Consider the following 25,813-nt stretch of genomic DNA (forward strand, 5'->3'; position numbering starts at 1 on the left):
ATCAGGGGTTAAGGAAGGAAGGGGTTGAAGGGAGGGAGGGGGCAAGAGGGGCTAGCTCAGTCTGATCCTCTGATGCATCACATTGTTGGTGTCCTGTTTGTGCAAAAACATAAAAAATGTGTCCAAATGACCTACATGCAGTTCTTAGGTAAAAATATTCTGGTGCCAGAAAAGGTAAGTTGTCGATTGATACAGTTCCACGCGTTGTATTTCGAAGTATTGTACAAAATCTAGATTTTGGTTATGTTTTTAGATGTTGTTTTCGTGAATGTTGTATTGCCTGTGGCTTGAGTCTGTTTACAGTTTATCTTTTTCTGTGCTAGGTGCAATGTCACAGACCTTTTTAACTAGACGTCTTTTTCAAACTGGTTTGTACTGTCGTGGAAGAGAAATGTGGTCTACAATTGTATAATTCTTGAAGTTTCCTATATAGTCTTGACAAAGTGCATGAAGTTGTGCTATGTGTTTCTATGCTTGTTTGTGCACATTCTAATTATGAAACTGGCAGAATTTAATCTCAGCGTTACAGCAAGGTAACAGTAGCAGTTTATTCCTCATTATTAGAATTTTATTTCATAGCTTGTATTGATTTATATTTTTTTCAAGACATCCTTTATAGTATACACTATATTTTAATAAATGTTTTTATTTTTTATATTTAGAATGATTATTTAAATTGTATCAAGTTTCATTTCACTGCACTAAAGAAGAATTGTACCTTTCATGGCAGATAACCTTTCATTACACAAGATGCCCTTGATCATAAATGGGTTTTATGTATTGATTTGTGAGGAGTTTTTGATGTTGGTGTTAACAATAGTAAATGGGAAATGTGTTTGTACCCGCTCTGTTTACAAATGGTCGCTCTTGATTCAAATTAAAGAATCATTTCATACACATCCTGGAGCTAGCTAGCTAGGCCCCAGTGAAAAAGGGCCAGAAGAACTTAGTTGCAATTAAAATAGTGAGCTCTGCCAAGCTTGTCTGTATAACCATTCCTGAACACCCTCCATTTTATCTGTCATGTTTTCTCTGTCTTGAATTCTATAAACAAAGTAATTCAGGTTTGTACAACTTTTCAATGAATAAAAATAAGTCTAATGAGACGATGTCTGATATTGATGATGATAATGAATTAACCATGTGTCTTGAGCGTCAAAGCATGTGGTAAAAAAAAAAGTATATTTATGTACTTGCTCTTCTGTCCGTGTAACATTATAATTTGAACAATTTGAAAACCATTTACCAGTATTTGTAATCTGTTTATGATTACTGAGGGTGGAGGATATTTTACAAGCATTTTGAATAATGCTATTGGACAAGTCCATATTCATGGTATGTTATTTTTCTCTCTCTCAGACGTTTGCACAAAGAGTGTCTTAGGGGACATGGGTAGACAGGCCAGTATCCCTAATGGGCCAGGCTAACTCCAGCATAGAGGTACCTGATACACCCCTTACCCTGCCCCGACCCAATGCACCAGGCAGAGCACCACCTTTAAACACACCTCAGCTTGGTTACCATAGGGATGGGAGAATGGGCAATGAACGTCTGTCAGATGGTTGAGCAGAAACAGCATTTCCCAGAGAGAGGCAGTCAGTTAAGTTTGTGGCCCTTTGTTTACCGTTACCAGAGTGAAGGAATTCTACTAGCAAACAAACAAACCTAATCCCAGACTTTATGTCTCAATAAAGAAAATGATCAGTGTCCAGTAAACCTGAATCAGCAGACAGGAATCCCTGGGTAATGAGTCCAGCAGTCATTTGTCCCCAAGCTTTAGAATGAAAGGTATCTGGCTGAATGTATTAGTTTAACTTGGGAATCTAACAATGAGCATCTGACCTGACAACAGAGATTCCTTATTGCTATTCTCAGGGAACAGCACTTACGTATTTAAGATGATCCAATCTGGAGCTCAGATTGACTATTACTTTGGCCCTAACAAACAGCACCTAAGCGGGCTTGGTCACAGTAAGGCTAGTGTTTGCCTAAGCACACCTGTTGCCAAGTGACCTGTTCTACACTAAAGCTTCCTGTTAATTTGGGTGGTTCAACATTAAACCAAAGAACACAAGTAAAATAGGATTTCAAACATTAGTCAATACAGCTTCCAAGGTGTCAAACAGGTATGTGAACCTATTGTACCATTACATGTTAACCTTTCTATACCAGTGTCCAAGTCGGACTATTTGGGAGTTTGCCATTTCTATCAGTTTTCTGAGTACTATTTGTTCCTGGTTCTTTGAAACAGGGTTAAAGTGTCCAAACAGCTGTCCTCCATTGAAGGTAGGTACAGTATGGTCGCTGCCTCATTGTCACTCAGCTACTGTAAGCTTATGTGTTTTTATTGCTGCATCTAAAATCAAACAATTGTTTGATTGGGGGTCTCTCTCTCTGTGCTGCTCTTTTTACAGCTCTGCCGGGTCAACAGAGGAGTGGTCAGGGAGACGTTACTCACCAAGTTTCAGACTTTTACCAGGGCAAGAGAAGTTACTCACAGTTTCAGGCTGTTACCAGGGTAATTACACTTAACACAAATATAAACACAACATGTAAAGTGTTGGTCTCATGTTTCATGAGTTGAAATAAAAATCCCTGATATTTTCCATACGCACAAAAATCGTATGGAATATTTCTCTCAAATGTTGTGCACATATTTGATTGCATCCCTGTTAGTGAGCATTTCTCTTTTGCCAAGGTAATGTGTCCACCTGACAGGTGTGGCATATCAAGAAGCTGATTAAACAGCATGATCATTACACAGGTGCACCTTGTTCTGGTGAGAATAAAAGGACATTCTAAAATGTGCAGTTTTGTCACACAACACAATGCCACAGATGTCTCAAGTTTTGAGGGAGCATGCAATTGGCATGCTGACTGCAGTAATGCCCACCAGAGCTGTTGGCAGAGAATTGAATGTTAATTTATCCACCATAAGCCGCCTCCAATGTCGTTTTACAGAACTTGGCAGTACGTGCAACCGGCCTCGCATGTATGGCATACCAACGTGTATGGTGTCGTGTGGGCGAATGGTTTGCTGATGTCGATGTTGTGAACAGAGTGCCCCATGGTGGCGTTTGGGTTATGGTATGAGCAGGCATAAACTACGGACAACGAACACAATTGATTTTTATTGATGGCAATTTGAATGCACAGAAATATCGTGACGAGATCCTGAGGTCCATTGTGAGGCCCATATCTTTTAATGTATCTGTGACCAACAAATGCATATCTGTATTCCCAGTCATAAGAAATCCATAGATTAAGGCCTAATTTATTTATTTCAGTTGACTGATTTCCTCATATGAAATGTAACTCAGTAAAATCGTTGAAATTGTTACATGTTGCGTTAAGGAATTGAATGGTACGAATATGAAATGAAGGAAGAAAAGCTTTCCCAAAGAGAATGTGTCTAGAGAAATTCAAGAAACTGGTAAAAGCACTTTAGTACAGTGAGAGTGAAGGGCTGTAGTCATGTGCCCTCTGTTTTCTTACCCCGGTAAAAGCCTGAAACTGTGAGTAACTTCTCTTACCCCGGTAAAAGCCTGAAACTGTGAGTAACTTCTCTTACCCTGGTAAAAGCCTGAAACTGTGTGAGTACGTCTATACTGAACAAAAATATTGACTCAAAAGAATGTGACTCCAGTTGAGCACCTGTATTTTCTCATCAGTTCAGACTACTATACTAATAAGTCTTAGGTCCATTCCAGCATGGCCATCGAGTGACTACCCTCTGACCACCATCATCATCAAGGCATCAGAGTGCCCTGCTGTGGTTGTGGAGGTGCACTGCATCTCTGGAGATTTTGGGGGAGGGAAAAGGGCACACTGAGCTAGTAGCATGGCCTTCCTGACTAAATGCAGTGTGGTGCTGTATCTGTGCTTCTCTCCCTGCTCCAATAGGCTGTGGCCATTAAGAACAGGACCAATGCACACCAGCCAAGAAGTGTTAACTCCTCTCTGCAGTCTCTTCTCTCCATCACACAAGACTGATGTCTCTCACTGGATATCACTCTTTTATCCCAACACACCCTGACATCCGAGATTATGAATAGAATATGTATAGAATAGAACATGTATATTCTCAGATGTCAGGGTGTGTCTGTTTCAGGGTAAAATAATTATATCCAGAGAGACATATGTGACAGTGTATACACTGTAATGACTGGACAGAAACGTAGCAAATCATATAGGCCTAATCTCCTAAATTCACTCAAGGAACGTCATTGATTTATTTACGACATTTATTTACGATGCTGGGTTCCAGCATGTTCAATAATGTTAGCATTTTGTCATCTCTTGCACAGTCAAGAGTTGAAGCCAAAGTACAAGAGATTGATGATGAACGGGAGAGGAGGATAGCACTCAAAGACTTTCTGCTCCTCATCATCAGCCTGTCTGTCACTTCAGATCTGCTGCCAGAGATGTGGACAGCTACACTGTAGTCTAGGTTACTACACAACCAACATACCCTACTGTATAAGAAACATACAGTGTTTGCTCAATAGGTCCAAGACAGGCAAACCTCAAAATAAATTAAGATACAATGACAAAAGACTGCATTTTATGGAGCACTATGCTGCTTTACACAACAGAGACAAGACAGTGATATGCAGTCAGTTGACTGAGTGTGGTGCACGCACTAGTAAATTATGCTCCATCTCTATAGCTCATTAACTTGGCAATGTTCTTTCCTTAGAAGACACGGCATCTCAGTCAATCTCCAGGCAGCAGGGTGCTCCCATTGGGCTCTACAGTGTGACTCAATGGAACTGTCTTATAATGATATCAAGTGAAACAAACAGCCACCCTCTCCCCCTCTCTTACTCATCAGAAACAAATGCTATTCTAACGCTATTCAGGGAGAATAATGATATTCAGTGCCAGGGGTGGCTGATATATACTGAACAAAAATATAAACGCAACATGTAACAATTTCAAAGATTTTACTGAGTTACATTTCATAGAAGGAAATCAGTAAATTTACATAAATTCATTAAGCCCTAATCTATTGGGAGCCAGGTCCACCCACTGTGAAGCCGGGCCCAGCCAATCAGAATGAGTTTTTCCCCACAAAAGGACTTTATTACAGACAAAAATACTCCTCAACACCCCTCCTCCCCCTCCTCAGATGATCCTGCAGGTGAATAAGCAGGATGTGGATGTCCTGGGATGGCGTGGGTACACATGGTCTGCGGCAGTGAGGCCGGTTGGACGTACTGCCAAATTCTCTAAAACGACGATGGTAGAGAAACAAACATTCAGTTCTCTGGCAACAGCTCTGTTGGACATTCCTGCAGTCAGCATGCCAATTGCATTCTCCCTCAAAACTTGAGATATCTGTGGCATTGTGTGACAAGACCTTCCCCAGCACAAGGTGCACCTGTGTAATGATCATGCTGTTTAATACGCCACACCTGAGGTGGATAGATTATCTTGGCAAATGACAAATGCTCACGAACAGGGATGTAAACACATTTGTGCACAACATTTGAAAGACAAGCTTTTTGGGCGTATGAAACATTTCTGAGATCTACTATTGCAGCTCATGAAACATGGGACCAACACTTTACAAATTGCGTTCATATTTTTGTTCGGTATATATAAAAGTAATCCCTTTAAATAAATTAATGTTAATGAAACCTGTACGCCCTTAATGGGAATTTGTTTTGCACACGAGTCATGGACACAAAATCCATAAAAAGCAATGGACATGTACTTAACAGTTGATGAAAATACAACATTCAAGTATATATACTATTTTGCATCCTTATACTGATTTGTCTACATATAAGACAACTTTAGACATCCAATTGCAAGATATTACGCTTTTCAGCAGCAGGACCTAAATTAAAGAATAAAAGGCTGTGTATTTTCTTGATCACCCATTTAGATATATATTGTATCTGTTCCAGTCCAGGCTATTCTACTGATAGAAAAACCAGACTCATCCCTTATTTATTGAGATAGGGACATCTAGAGGTATAAAAGGAGGACAGCCTACCTAAAAAACCTGTTGGTTATTGCAGCCTGGTCTCATAGACTAGACGTAACATAGTAAAAGTATATCCAGGCCCCTTTGTGCTGTTGTCTATACCCTAGAAGTAGTGGTTCCCCTTGCTCTGCAAGGGCCGCGGCTTTTGTGGAGCGATGGGTAACGATGCTTCGTGGGTGACTGTTGTTGATGTGTGCAGAATGTCCCTGGTTCAAGCCCGGGTCGGGGCGAGGGGACGGTCTAAAGTTATACTGTTACACTATGTTGTTGTCTTAGGTCTCTTTGTGTAGTGTTGTGTTGTCTCTCTTGTCGTGATGTATGCTTTGTCCTATTTTTTTATTTATCCCAGACCCCCAGCCCGGTACGTCCTGTGCCGGCTCCCTGCACTCGCCCTGAAGAGCGTGTCACCAGTCCGGTGCCACCTGTGCCGGCTCCACGCACCAGGCCTCCAGTGCGCCTCCCCAGTCCGGTACGTCTTGTGCCAGCTCCCCGCACTGGCCTGGCTCTTACTGCGTGTTATCTCGCTGTTCACGCTGGATACGTTCAGCCACGGGGTTAAACTTTTTAAGCGCAGCATAATCTCAGACACTCCTGCTAGCGGCTGGTCCTCTCTTTCTAGTTGACCGGAAAACACCCTTATGTGTGAGTCACACTCGTTAAGTCTTGGGTATAGGATTTCAGCTAAAACACATTTCTTGAAATAAATTCTTTGCTGAAAGCAGGGGTTTGGCACTTCGTCTGAGTAAGGACAAACTATAGATACTCAGTACTCCTTTTGTGTGCTTTTTACACAGTTACCCTCGAGCTCCCCTGTGGTTTCCTGTTCCGAGCCCACTATATGGTCTGGCAGCAAGCCACCTATGGTGAACCCCCTGAGCCTATAGTTGATATAATGCTACTTTTCTTCTTTAGCACTTTATTCAACAAATAATTTAACTACTAATGAAAACCAGTAACACTTTGCGTTTGGTTCCACAGCTTCACAATTGATGGATTTAAAAAAAAATGTCATATAGCAATTACAATGCAGTAGTTTCTAACAATAGTAATTAAGTCCTGTTCTTACCTTACCCCACAACTTCTAATACATCAATCAGCACCAGAATCTCTGCACTTTCCCTATCTTTTAAATTGTTTTTTCTACCCCATTTTTGCCTATGTCTCTTCTGACTTTTTAAAATGTAATCTTTATTTAACTAGGCAAGTCAGTTAACAACAAATTCTTATTTACAATGACACCCTACACCGGCCAAACCCGGACAGCACTGGGCCAATTGTGCGCCACCCTATGGGACTCCCAATCACGGCTGGTTGTGATACAGCCTGGATTCAAACCAGGGTGTCTGTAGTACCACCTCTAGCACTGAGATGCAGTGCCTTAGACCGCTGCGCTACTCGGGAGCAACACAGCACATCCTCCCCTTACACATGACATTTAAGCAAAGTTACATAACACATTGTCTTCTTTACATGTGATGTCTACACAGGGTCAGGTAACACATTGGTTCCTTCGTAGGTGAAGACAATCCGTGGTGTCGTCGCTTCATGGCCCACGCGCCATCAGGCAACTCTACCAGCTCCATCCCAGGGGCCGAGGTTTGACGGGGGTGTCGCCATATATGATGAACCTCCGCCGTCCAGCAGAGGATCATCTGCCTACAGTCTACTCCTCTCTGCCATTGACTGGGTTTTGCTGCTGTCCAGCTGCTTGTGGTTGAGGCCTGTTTCAGTGTTACCAGATTTCTGTCTGAGGACTGGATGAGTCATCACGTCATATTGACTAGGCTCATTCACGACACAGGCTGGCTAAGGAGGGCTACAAAGTAGTTGATGGGTCTAGCCTCTTAAGAACCTTGGCTGGAAACCAGCATCAGCTTTGGGCAGTGGGTGGGCTATGATCCACACCAGATCATCACACTCAAAAGCAACGTGTTGGCGTTTTGGATTGTAGTAACGCCCTTGTTTTTCTTGAGCTTTAGAGACATTGCGTCTAACCTACTTTAGCATGAGCCGTTGCCTCTCGAGCAGTGAGTAGGCATTCTGGTCAGGATCAGGTGACTTGCTGATGAGCCTTTCATGCGGACCCTTCAGCTTCGGTCCGAGAGCAATTTCTGCAGGTGTGAAACCTGTTGACTCCTGCCAGGCAGAGTTGATGGAGAAGCGGAACTAAGGCAACCAGCTGTCCCAAGTGTTGTGCTTGTCCTTCACGAAGGTTGCAATCATGGTCTTCAATGTGCGATTGATGCGTTCTGAGTGTATTCCCATACATCCTTCCTCACATCGGGCCAGCAGGTAACTTCCAGCACTTTGAGTAGGGTTTTTAGCCTCCCTAAATGTCCACTAAGGGGACTGTTGTGGAAGTATCTCAAGAACTGCTCTCTCATCCCATGTAGGATGAACAGATTAAACTTTTGACCTCCCTGTCCAACAGGGATTATCAGGTACAGATACCCATTTTCAATGGCATATTTAATGCGTCCATGTCTTGGCCTTCAGCCCTGGACATTATGGTCTGCACCTCAGGTTTACACTGCTGAGCTAAAGCTATGTCAGACCAGTCCAAGGGGAGGGAACATTTGTGACTGCCAGATGCATGGCTGGAGCAGACCATGGCTTGCTTCTGCCTCCCAACCCGAGGTGCAGGAGAGAGTAGCCGGAACAATGTTGCACTGTCCTTTTATGTAGATGACAATGAAGTCAAAATGTAGTCTGATCATCCATCTACCAGTCTTGAATTGGGCTTTGGATGGTTGAACACCCAGGCCAGGGCTGAGTAGTCAGAAAATGACCTCGAATTTCCTCCCTTCAAGGAAAGACCGCCACTTTTCCACCGCCCAAATGACTGCTAGGGCACTCTCGCTCAGAGACAGAGTAATTATTCGCGGCAGAATTCAACAGTCTTGATCCATAGGCGATAACTCGCTCATCGCCATCAATCTCTTGTCTAAACAGCACCAGGTCCCATGTCACTGGCATCTGTTTGTACTTTGGGCAGGTAGAAGCCATGGGAGAGTAGCATTGGTGCTTTGGTTAGGGCCTCCTTCAAGTCCTCGAAAGCCCAAGACACATCCTTCTTCTTCAGAGCATTGAGGGGAGCAGAGCAGTTGTATTCATACAGAAACTCAAGATCAAGCAAGATCAAGCTCAAAATGGCGCCGGAAGAAATGGCAGCAGTTTTACAGGCGCCCAACCAATTGTGCGATTATGTGGGTGGTTTTTCGCATTATTTGTAACTTATTTTGTACATAATGTTTCTGCAAACGTATCTTACGGCAAAAAATAACTTCTGGATATCAGGACAGCGATCACTCACCTCGGATTAGACTAAGATTTTTTCTACAACAAGGAGGACGCACAAGACATTCTCCAAACACCCCACAGGGCCGACATCCCCGTTATTTGCAAGAGGAAGTGACGGAGGTACAGAAGATAAAGAGCCGGATGCCTGGTCAGGACCCGGAGAAGGCGAGTGGGAAAGCTGCCGTTACCGTCAATACTACTCACCAACATTCAATCATTGGACAATAAATTAGACAAGGTACGATTACGAATATCCTACCAATGGGACATCAAAAACTGTAATATCCTATGTTTCACAGAATCGTGGCTGAATAACGGCATGGATATTCTGCTAGCGGGATATACGCTGCACCGGCAAGATAGAACAGCACACTCCGGTAAGACGAGGGGGGGGGGGTCTGTGCATATTTGTAAACAACAGCTGGTGCACGAAATCTAAGGAAGTCTCTAGATTTTGCTTGCCTGAAGTAGAGTATATTGCGAGAAATTGCAGGCCACACTACTTGCCTAGAGAGTTTTCAGCTATACTTTTCGTGGCTGTTTATTTATCACCACAGAAACATGCTGGCACTAAGACCGCACTCAGTCAGCTGTATAAGGAAATAAGCAAACAGGAAACCACTCACCCAGAGGCGGCGCTCCTTGTGGCCGGAGACTTTAATGCAGGGAAACTTAAATCAGTTCTACTAAATTTCTATCAACATGTTAAATGTGCAACCAGAGGGAAAAAAATTCTAGATCACCTGTACTCCACACACAGAGACACGTACGAAGCTCTCCCTCGCCCTCCATTTGGTAAATCCGACCACAACTCTATCCTCCTGAATCCTGCTTACAAGCAAAAATTAAAGCAGGAAGCACCAGTCACTCGGTCTATAACAAAGTGGTCAGATGAAGCAGATGCTAAACTACAGGACTGTTTTGCTATCACAGACTGGAACATGTTCCGGGATTCTTCCGATGGCATTGAGGAGTACACCACATCAGTCACTGGCTTCATCAATAAGTGCATCGAGGACGTCGTCCCCACAGTGACTGTACGTACATACCCCAACCAGAAGCCATGGATTACAGGCAACATTCGCACTGAGCTAATTGGTAGAGCTGCAGCATTCAAGGTGCGGGACTCTAACCCGGAAGCTTACAAGAAATCCTGCTATGCCCTGCGACGAACCATCAAACAGGCAAAGCGTCAATACAGGGCTAAGATTGAATCATACTACACCGGCTCCAACGCTCGTCTTATGTGGCAGGGCTTGCAAACTATTACAGACTACAAAGGGAAGCACAGCCGCGAGCTGCTCAGTGACACGAGCCTACCAGACGAGCCAAATCACTTCTATGCTCACTTCGAGGCAAGCAACACTGAGGCATGCATGAGAGCATCAGCTGTTCCGGACGACTGTGTGATCACGCTCTCCGTAGCCGACGTGTTTAAACAGGTCAACATACAAAATACTGTGTGGCCAGACGGATTACCAGGACGTGTGCTCCGGGGATGTACAGAACAACTGGCAGGTGTCTTCACTGACATTTTCAACATGTTCCTGATTGAGTCTGTAATACCAACATGTTTCAAGCAGACCACCATAGTCCCTGTGCCCAAGAACACAAAGGCAACCTGCCTAAATGACTACAGACCCGTAGCACTCACGTCCGTAGCCATGAAGTGCTTTGAAAGGTTGGTAATGGCTCACATCAACACCATTATCCCAGAAACCCTAGACCCACTCCAATTTGCATACTACCCAAACAGAGCCACAGATGATGCAATCTCTATTGCACTCCACACTGCCCTTTCCCACTTGGACAAAAGGAACACTTATGTGAGAATGCTATTCATTGACTACAGCTCAGCGTTCAACACCATAGTACCCTCAAAGCTCATCACTAAGCTAAGGATCCTGGGACTAAACAACTCCCTCTGCACCTGGATCCTGGACTTCCTGACGGGCCGCCCCCCCAGGTGGTGAGGGTAGGTAGCAACACATCTGCCACGATGATCCTCAACACTGGAGCTCCCCAGGGGTGCGTGCTCCGTCCCCTCCTGTACTCCCTGTTCACCCACGACTGCATGGCCAGGCACGACTCCAACACCATCATTAAGTTTGCAGACGACACAACAGTGGTAGGCCTGATCACCGACAACGACGAGACAGCCTATAGGGAGGAGGTCAGAGACCTACACACAACATGTAAAGTGTTGGAACCATGTTTCATGAGATGAAATAAAATATCACAGAATTTATTTCAAAAGCACAAAAATATTGTTTCTCTCAATTTTTTTGCACAAATTTGTTTACATCCGTTAGTGAACATTTCTCCTTTGCCAATATAATCCATCCACCTGACAGGTGTGGTATATCAAGAAACTTAATAAACAGCATGATCATTACACAGGCGCACCTTGTGCTGTGGCATTCTGTCACACAACACAATGCCACAGATGTCTCAAGTTTTGAGGGAGTGTCACGCCCTGACCATAGAGATCCTTTTTATGTCTCTATTTTGGTTTTGTCAGGGCGTGAGTTGGGGTGGGTATTCTATGTTCTATGTTGTGTATTTCTTTGTGTTTGGCCGGGTGTGGTTCTCAATCAGAGGCAGCTGTCTATCGTTGTCTCTGATAGAGAACCATACTTAGGTAGCCTTTTTTCCCACCTGTCTTTGTGGGAAGTTGACTTTGTTTAGGGCACATAGCCTTTGAGCTTCACGGTTTGTTTTTGTAGTTTTTATTGTTTTGTTCGGCGTTATTTTGATTAAAATAAAGAAAATGTACGCTGACCACGCTGCACCTTGGTCCTCTTCTTACAACAGCCGTGACAGGGAGCATGCAATTGGCATGCTGACTGCAAGAATGTCCACCAGAGCTGTTGCCAGAGAATTGAATGTTCGTTTCTCTACCATAAGCTGCCTCCAACATTGTTTTAGAGAATTTGGAGGTACGTCCAACCGGCATCACAATCGCAGACCAAGTGTAACCATGCCAGCCCAGGACCTCCACATCCAACTTCTTCGTCTGCGGGATTGTCTGAGACCAGCCACCCAGACAGCTGATGAAACTGAGGAATATTTCTGTCTGTAATAAAGCCCTTTTGTGGGGAAAACCTTATCCTGATTGGCTGGGCCTGGCTATCACATCTGTAAAGAAATACAATTTCTAGGTCAAATAACATGTATTTATGAACTTGGGGGGGACTATATAATTACAAAATGAACACAACCAAACAATAAATTATTTTTGTGGCTGTTGTCATGACAGTCCTGTGAGGATCAGAATGAGTCAGATCAGACTGGGAGGGGTGACAGTAACCAGCTCTCTCTCTCTCTCCCACAGAGGAGAGAGGGGGAGCTGCTGGATGGTTTTGACACCTCCACACCCAGTCGTAAATTTGAGCAGGAGAGAACTCTCTCTCTACCCTTTAGTATCAACCAAAGCAATGCCTTTGTCTAGAGAGACTTTTGCCCACCCAAAACTCTAACGTCCAAAAAGTGAATAATGGAACAATATGTGACTGACCGGCTCAAATCAGTCTTATGTAGCAAAATCTGAAATTGTTTTTTTTACATTGGATAAAATGGTATACGATACACTGCATTTTTTAGGAACAATGGGAAAGTAATTCTGCTTTGAAAGTTGATAAACTTGTAAATTCACTTTTGAGAAAAGGGCCTTTGAATGTTTTGTACCTACTGGAGAGCTCTCCTTTGTCTGCACCCACTCAGCATTGTTCACACCCTCTTAAGCCAGCCCCACCCATCTCTTTAAGGATCCACATGAGGTCATGTGCTAAACAGTGAGTAGTGTAGTAAAGTTTAAGACTAAAAGTGGTAGTAGCCTACAACAAGGAAAAATTCCAGGTAAACAGAAACTGTCCAGATATTTTATAAATATTAGATGACGCTTACCCAGACACACTTGTCTAAATTGATGGGTCATGTGAAAGACATGCTTTAACCCCAGCCACATCCAGTGGTGGAAAAAGTACTAAATTGTCATACTTGAGTAAAACTATAAATAATCTCAAATTCCTTATACTAAACCAGACGCAGCAATTTTTTATTTTTATTTTTTATGGACGGATAGCCAGGGGCACATTCCAACACTCAGACATAATTTACAAACGAAGCATTTGTGTTTAGTGAGTCTGCCAGATCAGATGCAGTAGGGATGACCAGGAATTTTCTCCTGATAATTGTGTGAATTGGACAATTTTCCTGTCAAAATGTAACGACTACTTTTGGGTGTCAGGGAAAATGTATGGAGTTTTCCTTTTGTGATGTTATTAAAAACTGTATGGACCAAATACTGTAACTTGGAAAGGATACCCCCTTTATCTGTCAAGCTTCCATCCAATATGTCGGGCATAGGATATGGTAAATGAAGGAGGTATTTTTGTTAAGATATGAATGTGATTTTAGGAGTCATAAGAGATCACTTCTAATCATATCCTTTACACATTAAGTAGCCATGCCCCGAGTGAGGTCGGAATGCCCCTTTTGACCAAGAGTGCATAAAGGCATCAACCTTAAGACCAGGAAACGTGAGGCAGAGAGCTGCACGTTTGGATTGGTTGACGCTTTGAACCTCAACAGGAGGTGAAGAAATTAACTCAGCTGTCATAAGTCAGATATCGATAAAAGCGAGTCTAAGTGAGACTATCCTACTACGCTCATCGCCAATGGGAACCAGTAACATGGCTGGTTATCTTCCAGAGTGAACAACAGAAGAAGACGGGAAAGGGGAGACCCCTTTCGGACAATCAGAGCCATATAGCTAGAAGGCCAACAACTTTCCGAGAAGGCTTGGTTCCGACCGAGATAAACGACGAATGAAGGCATTTCACAAGTAAATACATTCATGATCTCTTATTCCAAACGGGCGGTGGTTTGTGTGCAAAGTATATGGTGAATGGGAGAATAGTTATAGAATGTGTCCCTTTTTCTCTGTCTCTCTCTTATTCCCTCCTCTCCATCTCTGTGTAATAAGCCATCATATTTTGTCAGTCCACTAGCGACCTTTGTCTCATGTAAAGGGTGTATGTTTATTCTGTGTTATTATTTAGTTAGCTAGTAAATAAATAATTCAACCAATTTGTGTGTATTTGTGTAGAATTATGATTTGATAAGAGGTAATGATTAATAAGATGACTGTTTATAGATGAAATGAGTAAAGACCCTTATAGAGTTTAATTCAGGAGATGGTAACTCTCTATACCAACTTCTTCCGTGGTGCCCCAAATCCTAATGAATTTTTACATTATTAATTTAATTGGGTAGTAATTAAATGTAGTTAGTGGATTAAATAAATAAAAGTAATCAGATTAATGAAAGTAAAGTCACAACACCATCCTAGACTCCCGCATCTGTCCGGTGCATACTTTAGCATCAGTTCGAAGTCCCTCTACACCTGCACCTCCAGAGGCGTCAGGTCTCTTCACTGCCCGGAGGAGGAATTCAGCCATGTTGGTTCCGACCTGTCTATTAGAGAATATGCTTATAAAATGTTGAACCAATAACAATAAGACACATGGTAAACTCATGCGTGCACACACACAAACAAAATGTGACCTTTCCTATTGCTCAGAAATGCTATACTCATAAGTCTATCGCTGTGTGCATGATGTTAATCTGCATATTGTTGAGTCTCTGCCACTTTGTCCGTGGTTTACAGTTGAAGACATACTTAATATTTCACATCAACAATTACAGGCTGCAAGTCAATTAATTACTTTCTGGCCTCAGGATGGTTTAGCTATTGAAATTTGAAAATTTGAAAAATGTATGTAAAATCGCGTGAGATGAAACACTCAGGTTACCTCGGTGTTGAAGAAATGAAAGTGAAACTCTATTATGGTTAAGAATCGTTTCCCAGGGATTACTCTTTCTACAGAACCTGTCCAGCCAGTAGTCAGTTGCAGTGTAGTCAGTTGTAGTTGCAGTGTATTAACCGTTTTTTTTTATCGCAAATCATGAATTATACACTGAACCAACATTATGAGGAGAAGGTGCGTCCTAGTATTGACCTCATCGACTCTCTACGCTCTCTAGGTGTGGAGAAAGACCTTGCGCTGCCAGCTATCGCCGTTATAGGGGACCAGAGTTCAGGGAAGAGCTCAGTGCTGGAGGCGCTATCTGGGGTGGCTTTGCCAAGGGGGAGTGGTGAGTGATAATTCATGAACATTCTGTATGTGCATAATTTATCGTGTAGTTTATAGTGTTAACAGTGCCTGTAGTTGTTGTTTTTCTACGTAGTGTACATGTTGATAGTGTAAATTATGTGTTTATTGTGGCTTCATCATGTCAAATTCCTGGTAGGTACATGTTTATTTTTTCGTACCTTTATTTAACTAGGCAAGTCAGTTAAGAACAAATTCTTAATTTCAATGACGGTCAAGGCACAGTGGGTTAACTACCTTGTTCAGGGGCAGAAGACAGATTTTTTTTACCTTGTCAGCTCGGGGATTTGATCTAGCAACCTCCAACACTCTAACCACTAGGCTACCCTACCGCCCCATGTGAATGCACTTGGCGAATAAAGGTTACTTAGATTCTGATGAAACAGGTGAGATGAGGGCAGTGGGAAAGTAGGCCCCTAAATGGCAGGTAATCCAATAAATAATATGAGTACTCGGCCAGTATGTTGCAATCAACTTTACTGAACAAAAATATAAACGCAACATGCAACAATTTAATTGATTTTACTGAGTTACAGTTCAAATGAGGAAATCAGTCAATTGAAATAAATTAATTCGGTCCAAATCTATGGATTTCACACGACTAGGAATAAAGATATGCATCTGTTGGTCACAGATACAGGATCTCATCACTGTATTTTTGTGCATTAAATCTGCCATCTATAAAATGCAATTGTGTTTGCTAGTTTCTATGTTTAGTTTCTGATGTTATAGTTGATATGTACAGTGCCTTTGGAAAGTATTCAGACCCCTAGACTTTTTCCACATTTTGTTAGATTACAGCCATATTATAAAATTGATTAAATAGTTTTTTTCCCTCATCAATCTACACACATTACCCCATAATGACAAAGCAAAAACAGGTTTTTATAAATGTTTGCTCATTTATTAACAATAAAAACTGAAGTATCACATTTACATAAGTATCCAGACCCTTTACTCAGTACTTGGTTGAAGCACCTTTGGCAGTGATTACAGCCTCGAGTCTTCTTGGGTATAATGCTACATGTTTGGCACACCTGTATTTGGGGAGTTTCTCCCATTCTTCTCGGCAGATCCTCTCAAGCTCTGTCAAGTTGGATGGGGAGCGTCGCTGCACAGCTATTTTCAAGTCTCTCCAAAAATGTTCGATCAGGTTCAAGTCTGGGCTCTGGCTGGGCCACAACATCATTCAGGGATTTGTCCCGAAGCCACATTGTCTTGGCTGTGTGCTTAGGGTCATTGTCCTGTGTGAAGGTGAACCTTCTCCCCAGTCTGAGGTCCTGAGTGCTCTGGAGCAGGTTTTCATCAAGGATCTCTCAGTATTTTGTCCCATTCATCTTTGCCTTGATCCTGACTAGTCTCCCAGTCCCTACCGCTGAAAAACATCCTCACAGCATGATGCTGCCACCACCATGCTTCACCTTGGGGATGGTGCCAGGTTTCCTCCAGACGTGACGCTTTGCATTCAGGCCAAAGAGTTCAATTTTGGTTTCGTCAGGCCAGATAATCTTTTTTATCTTGGTCTGAGAGTCTGTAGGTGCCTTTTGGCAAACTCCAAGAGTGCTGTCATGTGCCTTACTGAGGAGTGGCTTCCGTCTGGCCACTCTACCATAAAGGCCTGATCGGGGGCCCTTCTCCCCCGATTGCTCAGTTTGGCCGGGCGGCCAGCTCTAGGAAGAGTCTTGGTGGTTCCAAACTTCTTCCATTTAAGAATGATGGAGGCCGCTGTGTTCTTGGAGACCTTCAATGCTCAGACATTTTTTGTAACCTTCCCCATTTCTGCACCTACAACACAATACAGTCTTGAAGCTCTACGGACAATTCCTTCAACCTGATGGTTTGGTTTTTGCTCTGACATGCACTGTCAACTGTGGGACCTTATATAGACAGGTGTGTGCCTTTCCAAATCATGTCCAATCAATCAAATTTACCACAGGTGGACTCCAATCACGTTGTAGAAACATCTCAAGGATGATCAATGGAAACAGGATGAACCTGAGCTTAATTTCGAGCCTCATAGCAAAGGGTCTGAATACTTATGTAAATAAGGTATTTCAGTTTTTTTATTTTTAATGCATTTGCAAACATTTCTAAAAACCTGTTTTCGCTTTGTCATTTGGGTTATTGTGTGTAGATTTCTGAGGACATTTTTATTTATTTAATTCATTTTAGTATAAGGCTGTAACTTATCAACATGTGGAAAAATTCAAGGGGTCTGAATACTTTCCGAAGGCACTGTAAGTTGATATTCTTATCTCTTTTTTCTTCTCTCTCTCACTCCTCTTCTTCCAATGAACTCTCTGACAGGTTGATGTATATGGGCTGTTTTTCTCTGGGTTTCTTGCAGTTTCTTTAATCTCTTTTACACTCTCTAACTCCTCCCCTGTCAACCCTGACAGGTATTGTAACACGATGCCCTCTCGAGCTGAAGATGAAGAGGAAGAAAGAAGGAGAGGAATGGCACGGAAAAATCAGCTACCATGACCGCGAGGAGGAGATTGAGGATCCCTCTGATGTGGAGAAGAAAATTCGGAAAGGTGGGTGTGGTCACTGTCACTGACCCACTTTCATTACCTCAAGTGTCTAAACTGAGTCACTATTCTTCACTAACATACTATTTTCATGTATACCTAAAACCATTAAAAATATCATTAACTGTTGGTACAGTTAACTATTTCTAAGGCACCTGTATTCTTGTTCCCCCCCTCCAGCCCAGGATGAAATGGCAGGTGTGGGGGTGGGTATCAGTGATGACCTCATCAGCTTGGAGATTGGCTCCCCTGACGTCCCAGACCTCACACTCATCGACTTGCCAGGCATCGCCCGGGTAGCTGTCAAGGGTCAACCTGAGAACATTGGGGAACAGGTACACCCTTCCACCCCACCCCCAATGTTAGTGGGGAACCATTGTTCATTTGTCACCCCAGTTTTAGAGCAGAAGCCAAAATGACACGTATCCCCCCACCACATGTTATGTACAGTATAATAATCTTTGGCATTTCCAGATTAAGAGACTGATACGGAAGTTCATCACGAAGCAAGAAACAATCAACTTGGTGGTTGTGCCATGCAACGTTGACATTGCAACCACAGAGGCTTTGAAGATGGCACAGGAGGTGGACCCTCAAGGTGGAAGGACATTAGGTATTCCACCCTTTATTATTTACTCAACTATTATGAAGCAAGCTCTTGTGTAATGGTGATTATAAACCATGTGGACTTGTGTTGACTTTAATGAGCGAGACTTGTGTGTGTTTCCCATTGAACAGGCATCCTGACCAAGCCTGACCTGGTAGACAAAGGCACAGAAGGGACTGTGGTGGACATAGTTCATAATCAGGTTATCCACCTGACTAAGGGCTACATGATAGTCAAGTGCAGGGGCCAGAAGGAGATCATGGAGCAAGTTTCACTGACCGAGGCCACAGAGAGGGAGAAGGCTTTCTTCAAAGAGCACGCTCATCTCAGGTTGGTCCTCTGGGTTGAAGTGTGCTTTAAGTCTGGTACACAGAGGGCTGACAATTAGTCAAGAACATTCTGCGGCCAATTATTGCTCTTTACCCAACAAGATAACAAGATTTACAAAAGATTCCATCCAACGAGCCAGACCATCTTAAGCATGAAACACACTGAGAATCTGAGACCCTATAGACTGCCGATAGGTACTTATCACAGTATGAGGCCGTTCCTTCTCTTGCTAGAATAAAATACGTACCAGCTGTGTCCCGACCTGGTACCGATGAAACTGCAGTTTCTACTTGTAGAATTGCAATGCTCAGCAGTGGCCGACAACTTTACTTTGAGCCAAACAGAGAGCATGGACCTCCACGTGGGGGAGGCGACTGGACCCTTACGAAGAATGATTGCAGTCAGTGCAGTTTAACTGCAGTATGCTGCAAATACTGCGTTCAAAATAACCCAGTTTTTTTACTGCAGTAATTTTGCAGTGTAGCTGCAGTTACAGTGCAGTACACTGCAGTTATTCTGTAACGACTGCGTCCAAAATACTAAAGTCGACTGCAGTTACTGCACTTTTACTGCAGTTTCAAAACTGCTATAATTTTTGTGGGGGGAGTGACAATAAAAAATAAAAAATAGGGCACTTTTTCCGGTCTCATCCACCCTTTTCATGAGAATTGTTCTTCAAGCACAAAACAAAGGAGTTTTGTGCTTGAATATATTGTTTTTTTTTAGGTTTGATCATGCGCACTAGCTTATTAGTTAGCTTCCTAACTGAGCAAGGCAGTCACACACACCTCATATGAAATGAAGGGAGTGGTAATAAGTGCAGCACAATGCGCACAACACTAAATGCTTTACCAAGCTAGCTATCTGGCCACTATAGCCAGTAACATTATAGTTAAATCACAATGGATATGTTTCCATGAAGCAGCTGCCTGTAGCTGGATGCCGAGTATCAATGCAGTGTCATTACTTTACCTAGCTAGCACAACAGGTAGCTAGCGAATCATGCTAACTATTTAGCTATCGTTAGCCAGGTAGCTAAAAATGTATCTATGGGCAGTATGCAATTATGGAGAGTGAATTAAAATATTGCTAGCTTGTTATCTAGCTGGTGCCATCTGGCTAGTATCAACAAGGGCTTTCTACAACAATAGCAACATTAGTGCAGCTAGCTATTGACCAGACCAGTGGTTCCCAAACTGTGTATAGTCCTGTACCCCTTCAAACATTCAACCTCCAGCTGCATACCCCCTCTAGCACCAGAGTCAGCGCACTCTCAAATGTTGTTTTTTGCCATCATTGTAAGCCTGCCACACACACACTATATGATACATTTATTAAACATAAGAATGAGTGAGTATTTGTCACAACCCGGCTTGTGGGAAGTGACAAAGAGCTCTTATAGGACCAGGGCACATTTGCTCTTTATTTAACCATCTTACATATAAAACCTTATTTGTTCATCGAAAATTGTGAATAACTCACCACAGGTTAATGAGAAGGGTGTGCTTGAAAGGATACACATAACTCTGCAATGTTGGGTTGTATTGGAGAGAGTCTCAGTCTTAAATCATTTTCCACACACAGTCTGTGCCTCTATTTAGATTTCATGCTAGTGAGGGCCGAGAATCCACTCTCACATAGGTATGTGGTTGCAAAGGGCATCAGTGTCTTAACAGCGTGATTTGCCAAGGCAGGATACTCTGAGCGCAGCCCAATCCAGAAATCTGGCAGTGGCTTCTGATTAAATTAAATTTTCACAAAACCGCATGTTGAAATTTCGATGAGGCTCTCTTGTTCACGTATCGGTAAGTAGACTGGAGACAGGGCATGAAAGGGATAATGAATCCAGTTGTTTGTGTCATCTGTTTTGGGAAAGTACCTGCGTAATTGCGCACCCAACTCACTCAGGTGTTTCTCTATATCACATTTGACATTGTCCGTAAGCTTGAGTTCATTTGCACACAAAAGATCATACAATGATGGAAATACCTGTGTGTTGTCCTTATTAATGCAGACAGATAAGAGCTCCAACTTCTTAATCATAGCCTCAATTTTGTCCCGCACATTGAATATAGTTGTGGAGAGTAATCCTAGATTCAGATCATTCAGGCGAGAAAAAACATCACCCAGATAGGCCAGTCGTGTGAGAAACTCGTCATCATGCAAGCGGTCAGTAAAGAAAACTTTAAGCTCGTCTCTCAATAAAAAAAAACATGTCAATACTTTGCCCCTTGATAACCAGCGCACTTATGTATGTTGTAAAAGCGGTACATGGTCGCTGCTCATATCATTGCATTGTGCAGAATAGACACGAGAGTTCAGGGCCTTGCTTTAACAAAGTTAAACTACATGGTTTACTAGATGGTTGAATTTAATTTTTGGCAGTGAAACGAGGCTACTCAGGCAAGAAAAAAACCTGTTGGAAAAAATAAATGGACTGTTTAAAAATGTGAAGAATTATTATTATTTTTTTTTATCAATAATTTTTATTTGGCGTACCCCCAACGGCATTGCGCGTACCCCAGTTTGGGAATACCTGGACTAGACCATAAAGCAACACACACAGACATGCATTGCCAAGCAACACTACTGCCTCCTTCTGGTTTGAGTTATTTGAACAATTCTGACTGGCTAATGACTTCAAGGTCATTGCTGTGTGAGCACAAAAGAGATTGACTTCGACATTCTGTTCAGAGTTGCTAAGTATTGTCGGACGGAAAACGTCTGACAATCCTACCGGTGTGTCTGAGTTGTTAGGCTGTCTCCCCTATCATTTTCAGATCTGTGTTATTGTTGTTGTCTTATTGTCTGACAAATGCATCAACATTCTCTGAAAGGTTTGCATTGTGTTTTCACATTTTCTCTTTCCTTTATGTAGCACACTTTATGATGAGGGGCATGCCACCATCCCTAAACTGGCGGAGAAATTAACTATTGAACTAGTGAAACATATCGAGGTGAATTCCTCTTCCATTACATTTGCTGCACATTATACTATACCTTTGTTTTTTAATTAATGGTCTCTTGTTGTTTTCGAGTACCCAGTTGGATTGTGGATGAATGAAAAAAACTGATACACAAACATGTTTTGTGTAGGATTTTTAATTACATTATGATGTCCCTGTACCTCTCTGGCTTTATGTGAATATACAGTGATTATTTGCACGGTGTATTGTTATATGCCTTGTTTGAATGTCTTTCTTTGTGTTTAGAAATCCATGCCTCGTCTAAAAGAGCAGATTGAGGAAAAGCTGGAGGAGACACGCACCGCTCTGGAGAAATGTGGTACCGGACCCCCTGAAGACCCAAAAGAACGGCTGTATTTTCTGATCGATGTGAGTCCCTGAAGCTCAAAGCAATCAAAGTCCCTCATTCTTAGGATACACTGACACGTGATACTTCCTCTTTCCGTGTGGCAGAAAGTGACTTTGTTCACCCAGGATGCCATTAACCTGAGCACTGGGGAGGAGCTGAAAAGTGGAGACATCAATGTCTTCTCCACACTCAGAACAGAGTTCGGGAAATGGAAGGCACACCTGGATCGCTCTGGAAAGAACTGTGAGTACACAATTCTCATACACCAATCAAACATTGGCCATAAATACTGGGTCAGGAAGTTTGGTAACCGAGATTTGCCATTTATGTCAATATGTTTTCTTTTCCTGCATCATCCATCATCAAAATGTCAAATGTAGTGCCCAGATATTTCAAGACAAACAAAATATCATATCAAGGTTGTAGATTGTTAACATACTGCACTAAGATGTATAAAAATAATGTAGCCTCATAGCATCTTTCTTGTGAATCTAAAATGACATTGAATGCTTACACTCACACGTTTAGGTTAAGCAACAGGATAATGTGGATGCCTCATATTGCAGTTAATAAGAAGATTGAAAAAGAAGTGGCTGATTATGAGAAGCGGTACCGTGGAAGGGAGCTCCCAGGGTTCATCAACTACAAGACCTTTGAGGTGATTGTGAAAGACCAGATCAAACAACTGGAGGAACCAGCAGTCAAGAAGCTGAAAGAGATATCAGGTATAGTATTGAGTACATAGATCTTTATGTATATATATATTTACTTATCCTGAAACCCAGTCATTGGGTTTGATTCAACTATGAAGACACCAAAATGATTTAAATTTTCCCATCCAAGAATGTAGTCTATCTTTGAGTTTGGTAGTAGTTTTGAGTCCTACCGATGTCAGATCTTAGTTTGACCAGTATTGTCGCAGCAAAATGTTCCTGCAGCAACAGGATTTTAACGTTTAGTCCATAATGTTGCTTGATTGGTGGTTAGGCTATTAGCCGGCCAAAATTAGGCTACATGCAAAATGCCTATTTGTTTATTTGGATCTCCATTAGCTTTTGCAGAAGCAGCAGCTACTCTTCCTGGGGTCCACAAGAAACACATAATATGACAAGTAACAAAATAGTCATACACTGATAAACAAGGACAGTCACAGGAATGTTAAATACAACAATATACAAACAATACAAATAAACAATTATGTGTGCAATACCGTTAATATAACCTTGTGTTATTGTGTGTTTTCAGTGAATTTATGTAAATCATGAAGCTCATCTGCATTTCCTGCTGTGCAGGAAAATTCTTAGCAACAAAAGAGTGATCAAATTAAGATCCTACATCTGTATGTATCACAGTGGTGTTTCTTCCCTTTTCTAGATGCTGCTAGGAATGCGTTCATACTGCTGGCTCAGAACAGCTTCACAGGTTTCCCTATCCTCCTGAAAACAGCAAAGGTAACTGTTTTCATAACTGTTTCTATATACTTTTCCATATTCATGTCACGATTTAAACCTAAACTAAAATTGCCACAGCTGGCCATCAAGTTAAACCTAAACAAGATGCGGAGATAACACATTGAATAACTCGTTTTTTGGCCTTCAGACTAAGATCGAAACCATCAAGCAGGAGAAGGAGTCTACGGCTGAGTCCACGTTGAGGACTCAGTTCAAGATGGAGCTGATAGTGTACACACAGGACAGCACCTACAGCTATAGCCTGAGGAAGAGGAAGAGGGAGGAGGAAGAGTTGGAGGAGGGAGAGTTAGTTAAAAATCCTCCCCTTTCTTTTGGGAGTCAGAAAGGGTTCTCTGTTGTCTCTGTAAGGAGTACTGTCAACGGCACTGACACCCATGCTACCCTACGGGAGATGATGCTGCACCTCAAGTCCTATTATCATGTAAGTCAGGAGTATTTACAGTAGGCTACTGTTAAAGGAAGTTTATTGTCTCATGCCCAAGAGCTGATACACTCCTCCTCGTTTTTTTCTTTGACAGATTGCCAGTCAGCGTCTGGCTGATCAGATTCCCATGGTAATCCGCTACATGGTGCTGCAGGAGTCTGCTTCCCAGCTGCAGAGGGAGATGCTTCAGACTCTGCAGGAGAAGGACAACATCGAGCAGCTGCTGAAGGAGGACATCGACATCGGCAGCAAGAGGGCTGCACTGCAGAACAAGCTCAAACGTCTGATGAAGGCACGCAGCTACCTAGTGGAGTTCTAGTATGGACAGCTGCTTGTTAACATTTAGGATGGTCTTGTCTAATTTCAGATAGCTTGGTTAATGGAAGTAGGCATTGGGGTTTGGGGTAGATTCTGTTATCTAACTTATAATAAAGTTAGTATGCAATCAAGTTCTTTGTTATCGTTTTTTGTTTATAATATTAAACTCAAAGGCAGTTAGCCTACCTGGTGGAGTGGAAAGCTGCCTGATTGCACTTCCTTCTCTGTTCCCAAATGCTATCTTGTTATTAATAGGCAATGTATAATTTATTTCTGATATTTTCACTTGTGGGTTATAGTTTATATTTCTGGGAAAATATATTTCATTGTTATTTAACGTGCTTCCTCTTTATCATGTTTGGATGGGCCTGTGGGAACCACAGAACATCAACTTACCCACTGGGCAAAAACTGCTTGAATCAACATTGTTTCCACATCATTTCAGCCCTTGTGAAAAAATCCTATAGGATTAGTGATTTTTTCAATCGTGATTTTTTCAATCTTGTCACCTCTATCAGATTCCTTTTGGAATCCTATTAGAATACTTTTCTACAATTGGAAATAAAAAGTAATCATATTGGATTCTATAGGATTCTCACAGTCCTATAGGATTTTGTGTCACCTGTATTGGAATCCTATTGGAATTATATTGGACTGTTTTTTTCCTGATGGGAATCAAAAGTAATCCTATCAGACCCTATACGATTCTTGCAGTCCTATAGAATTTTGTATCACCTCTACCAGAATCCTATTGGAATCCTATGCTGGACTACTTTTTTCCCTATTGTTTTTTTAAACAATACAAAACATCGACAAACATACACAGACGCAGACAAACATTCACATCACCCCACTCACCTGCTCACACCCTCATCCCCAGCGCCCACCTCAAATGGCACCATTTTGTTTCTCTCCATCGCCCACAATCTTTCAACATTTAGATTACAAGTATTTCGCTACACATCTGCTAAACACGTGACAAATACAATTTTATTTTATTTTATTAGATAATAAAGCATTTGACCTTTCCATAGTGTTAACGATGCAGCAGGATTGATTGTTTTTTCAGGATGATGCTGCCCAAACACCTGCCCAGTCATGTGAAATCCATAGATTAGGGCCTAATGAATTTATTTCAATTGACTGATTTCCTTATATGAATTGTAACTTTGTACAGTATATGTGTACCTATGTTACAGTTTAATAGTCACACAATGTTATAACTTATTACAACTGGGGCAGGCCAACCCTGCTGGGTGTGCACATTTATTTTCCAGCCCAGCCCTAACACACCTGATTCAATGTATCAAACCTAATTAGTTAATAATCAAGTGTGCTATTGCTG

General features: G+C 42.1%; 1 protein-coding gene across 2 annotated transcripts; it reads left to right on the forward strand.

Moving 5' to 3' along the window:
• Positions 1 to 15,164: 15,164 nt before the first annotated feature.
• On the forward strand, positions 15,165 to 24,599 carry LOC120059909 (interferon-induced GTP-binding protein Mx2). 2 transcript variants are annotated; one of them, XM_039008990.1, is made up of 12 exons: positions 15,165 to 15,454; positions 17,871 to 18,008; positions 18,183 to 18,337; positions 18,477 to 18,615; positions 18,741 to 18,939; positions 21,818 to 21,896; positions 22,152 to 22,274; positions 22,359 to 22,497; positions 22,821 to 22,979; positions 23,629 to 23,705; positions 23,854 to 24,147; positions 24,245 to 24,599. In XM_039008990.1, the coding sequence occupies exons 1-12, from the start codon at positions 15,265 to 15,267 to the stop codon at positions 24,467 to 24,469; spliced, it is 1,917 nt and encodes a 638-aa protein (XP_038864918.1). In that variant the 5' UTR covers positions 15,165 to 15,264; the 3' UTR covers positions 24,470 to 24,599. The 2 variants fall into 2 exon arrangements, with proteins under 2 accessions (XP_038864918.1, XP_038864925.1); XM_039008997.1 differs by lacking the exon at positions 15,165 to 15,454 and adding an exon at positions 15,539 to 15,606 and having other exon boundaries at positions 24,245 to 24,583.
• The last annotated feature ends 1,214 nt before the right edge of the window (positions 24,600 to 25,813 follow it).

The sequence above is a fragment of the Salvelinus namaycush genome, chromosome 2, assembly GCF_016432855.1.
Source record: "Salvelinus namaycush isolate Seneca chromosome 2, SaNama_1.0, whole genome shotgun sequence".
NCBI classification, from domain to species: Eukaryota; Metazoa; Chordata; class Actinopteri; order Salmoniformes; family Salmonidae; genus Salvelinus; species Salvelinus namaycush.

Coding starts and splice junctions, on each gene's coding strand:
- LOC120059909 (XM_039008990.1), top strand. CDS start 15,265: ATGAATTATACACTGAACCAACATTATGAGGAGAAGGTGCGTCCTAGT. Junction 15,455..17,870: donor GGCTTTGCCAAGGGGGAGTG/GTGAGTGATAAT, acceptor CAACCCTGACAG/GTATTGTAACACGATGCCCT. Junction 18,940..21,817: donor AAAGAGCACGCTCATCTCAG/GTTGGTCCTCTG, acceptor TCCTTTATGTAG/CACACTTTATGATGAGGGGC.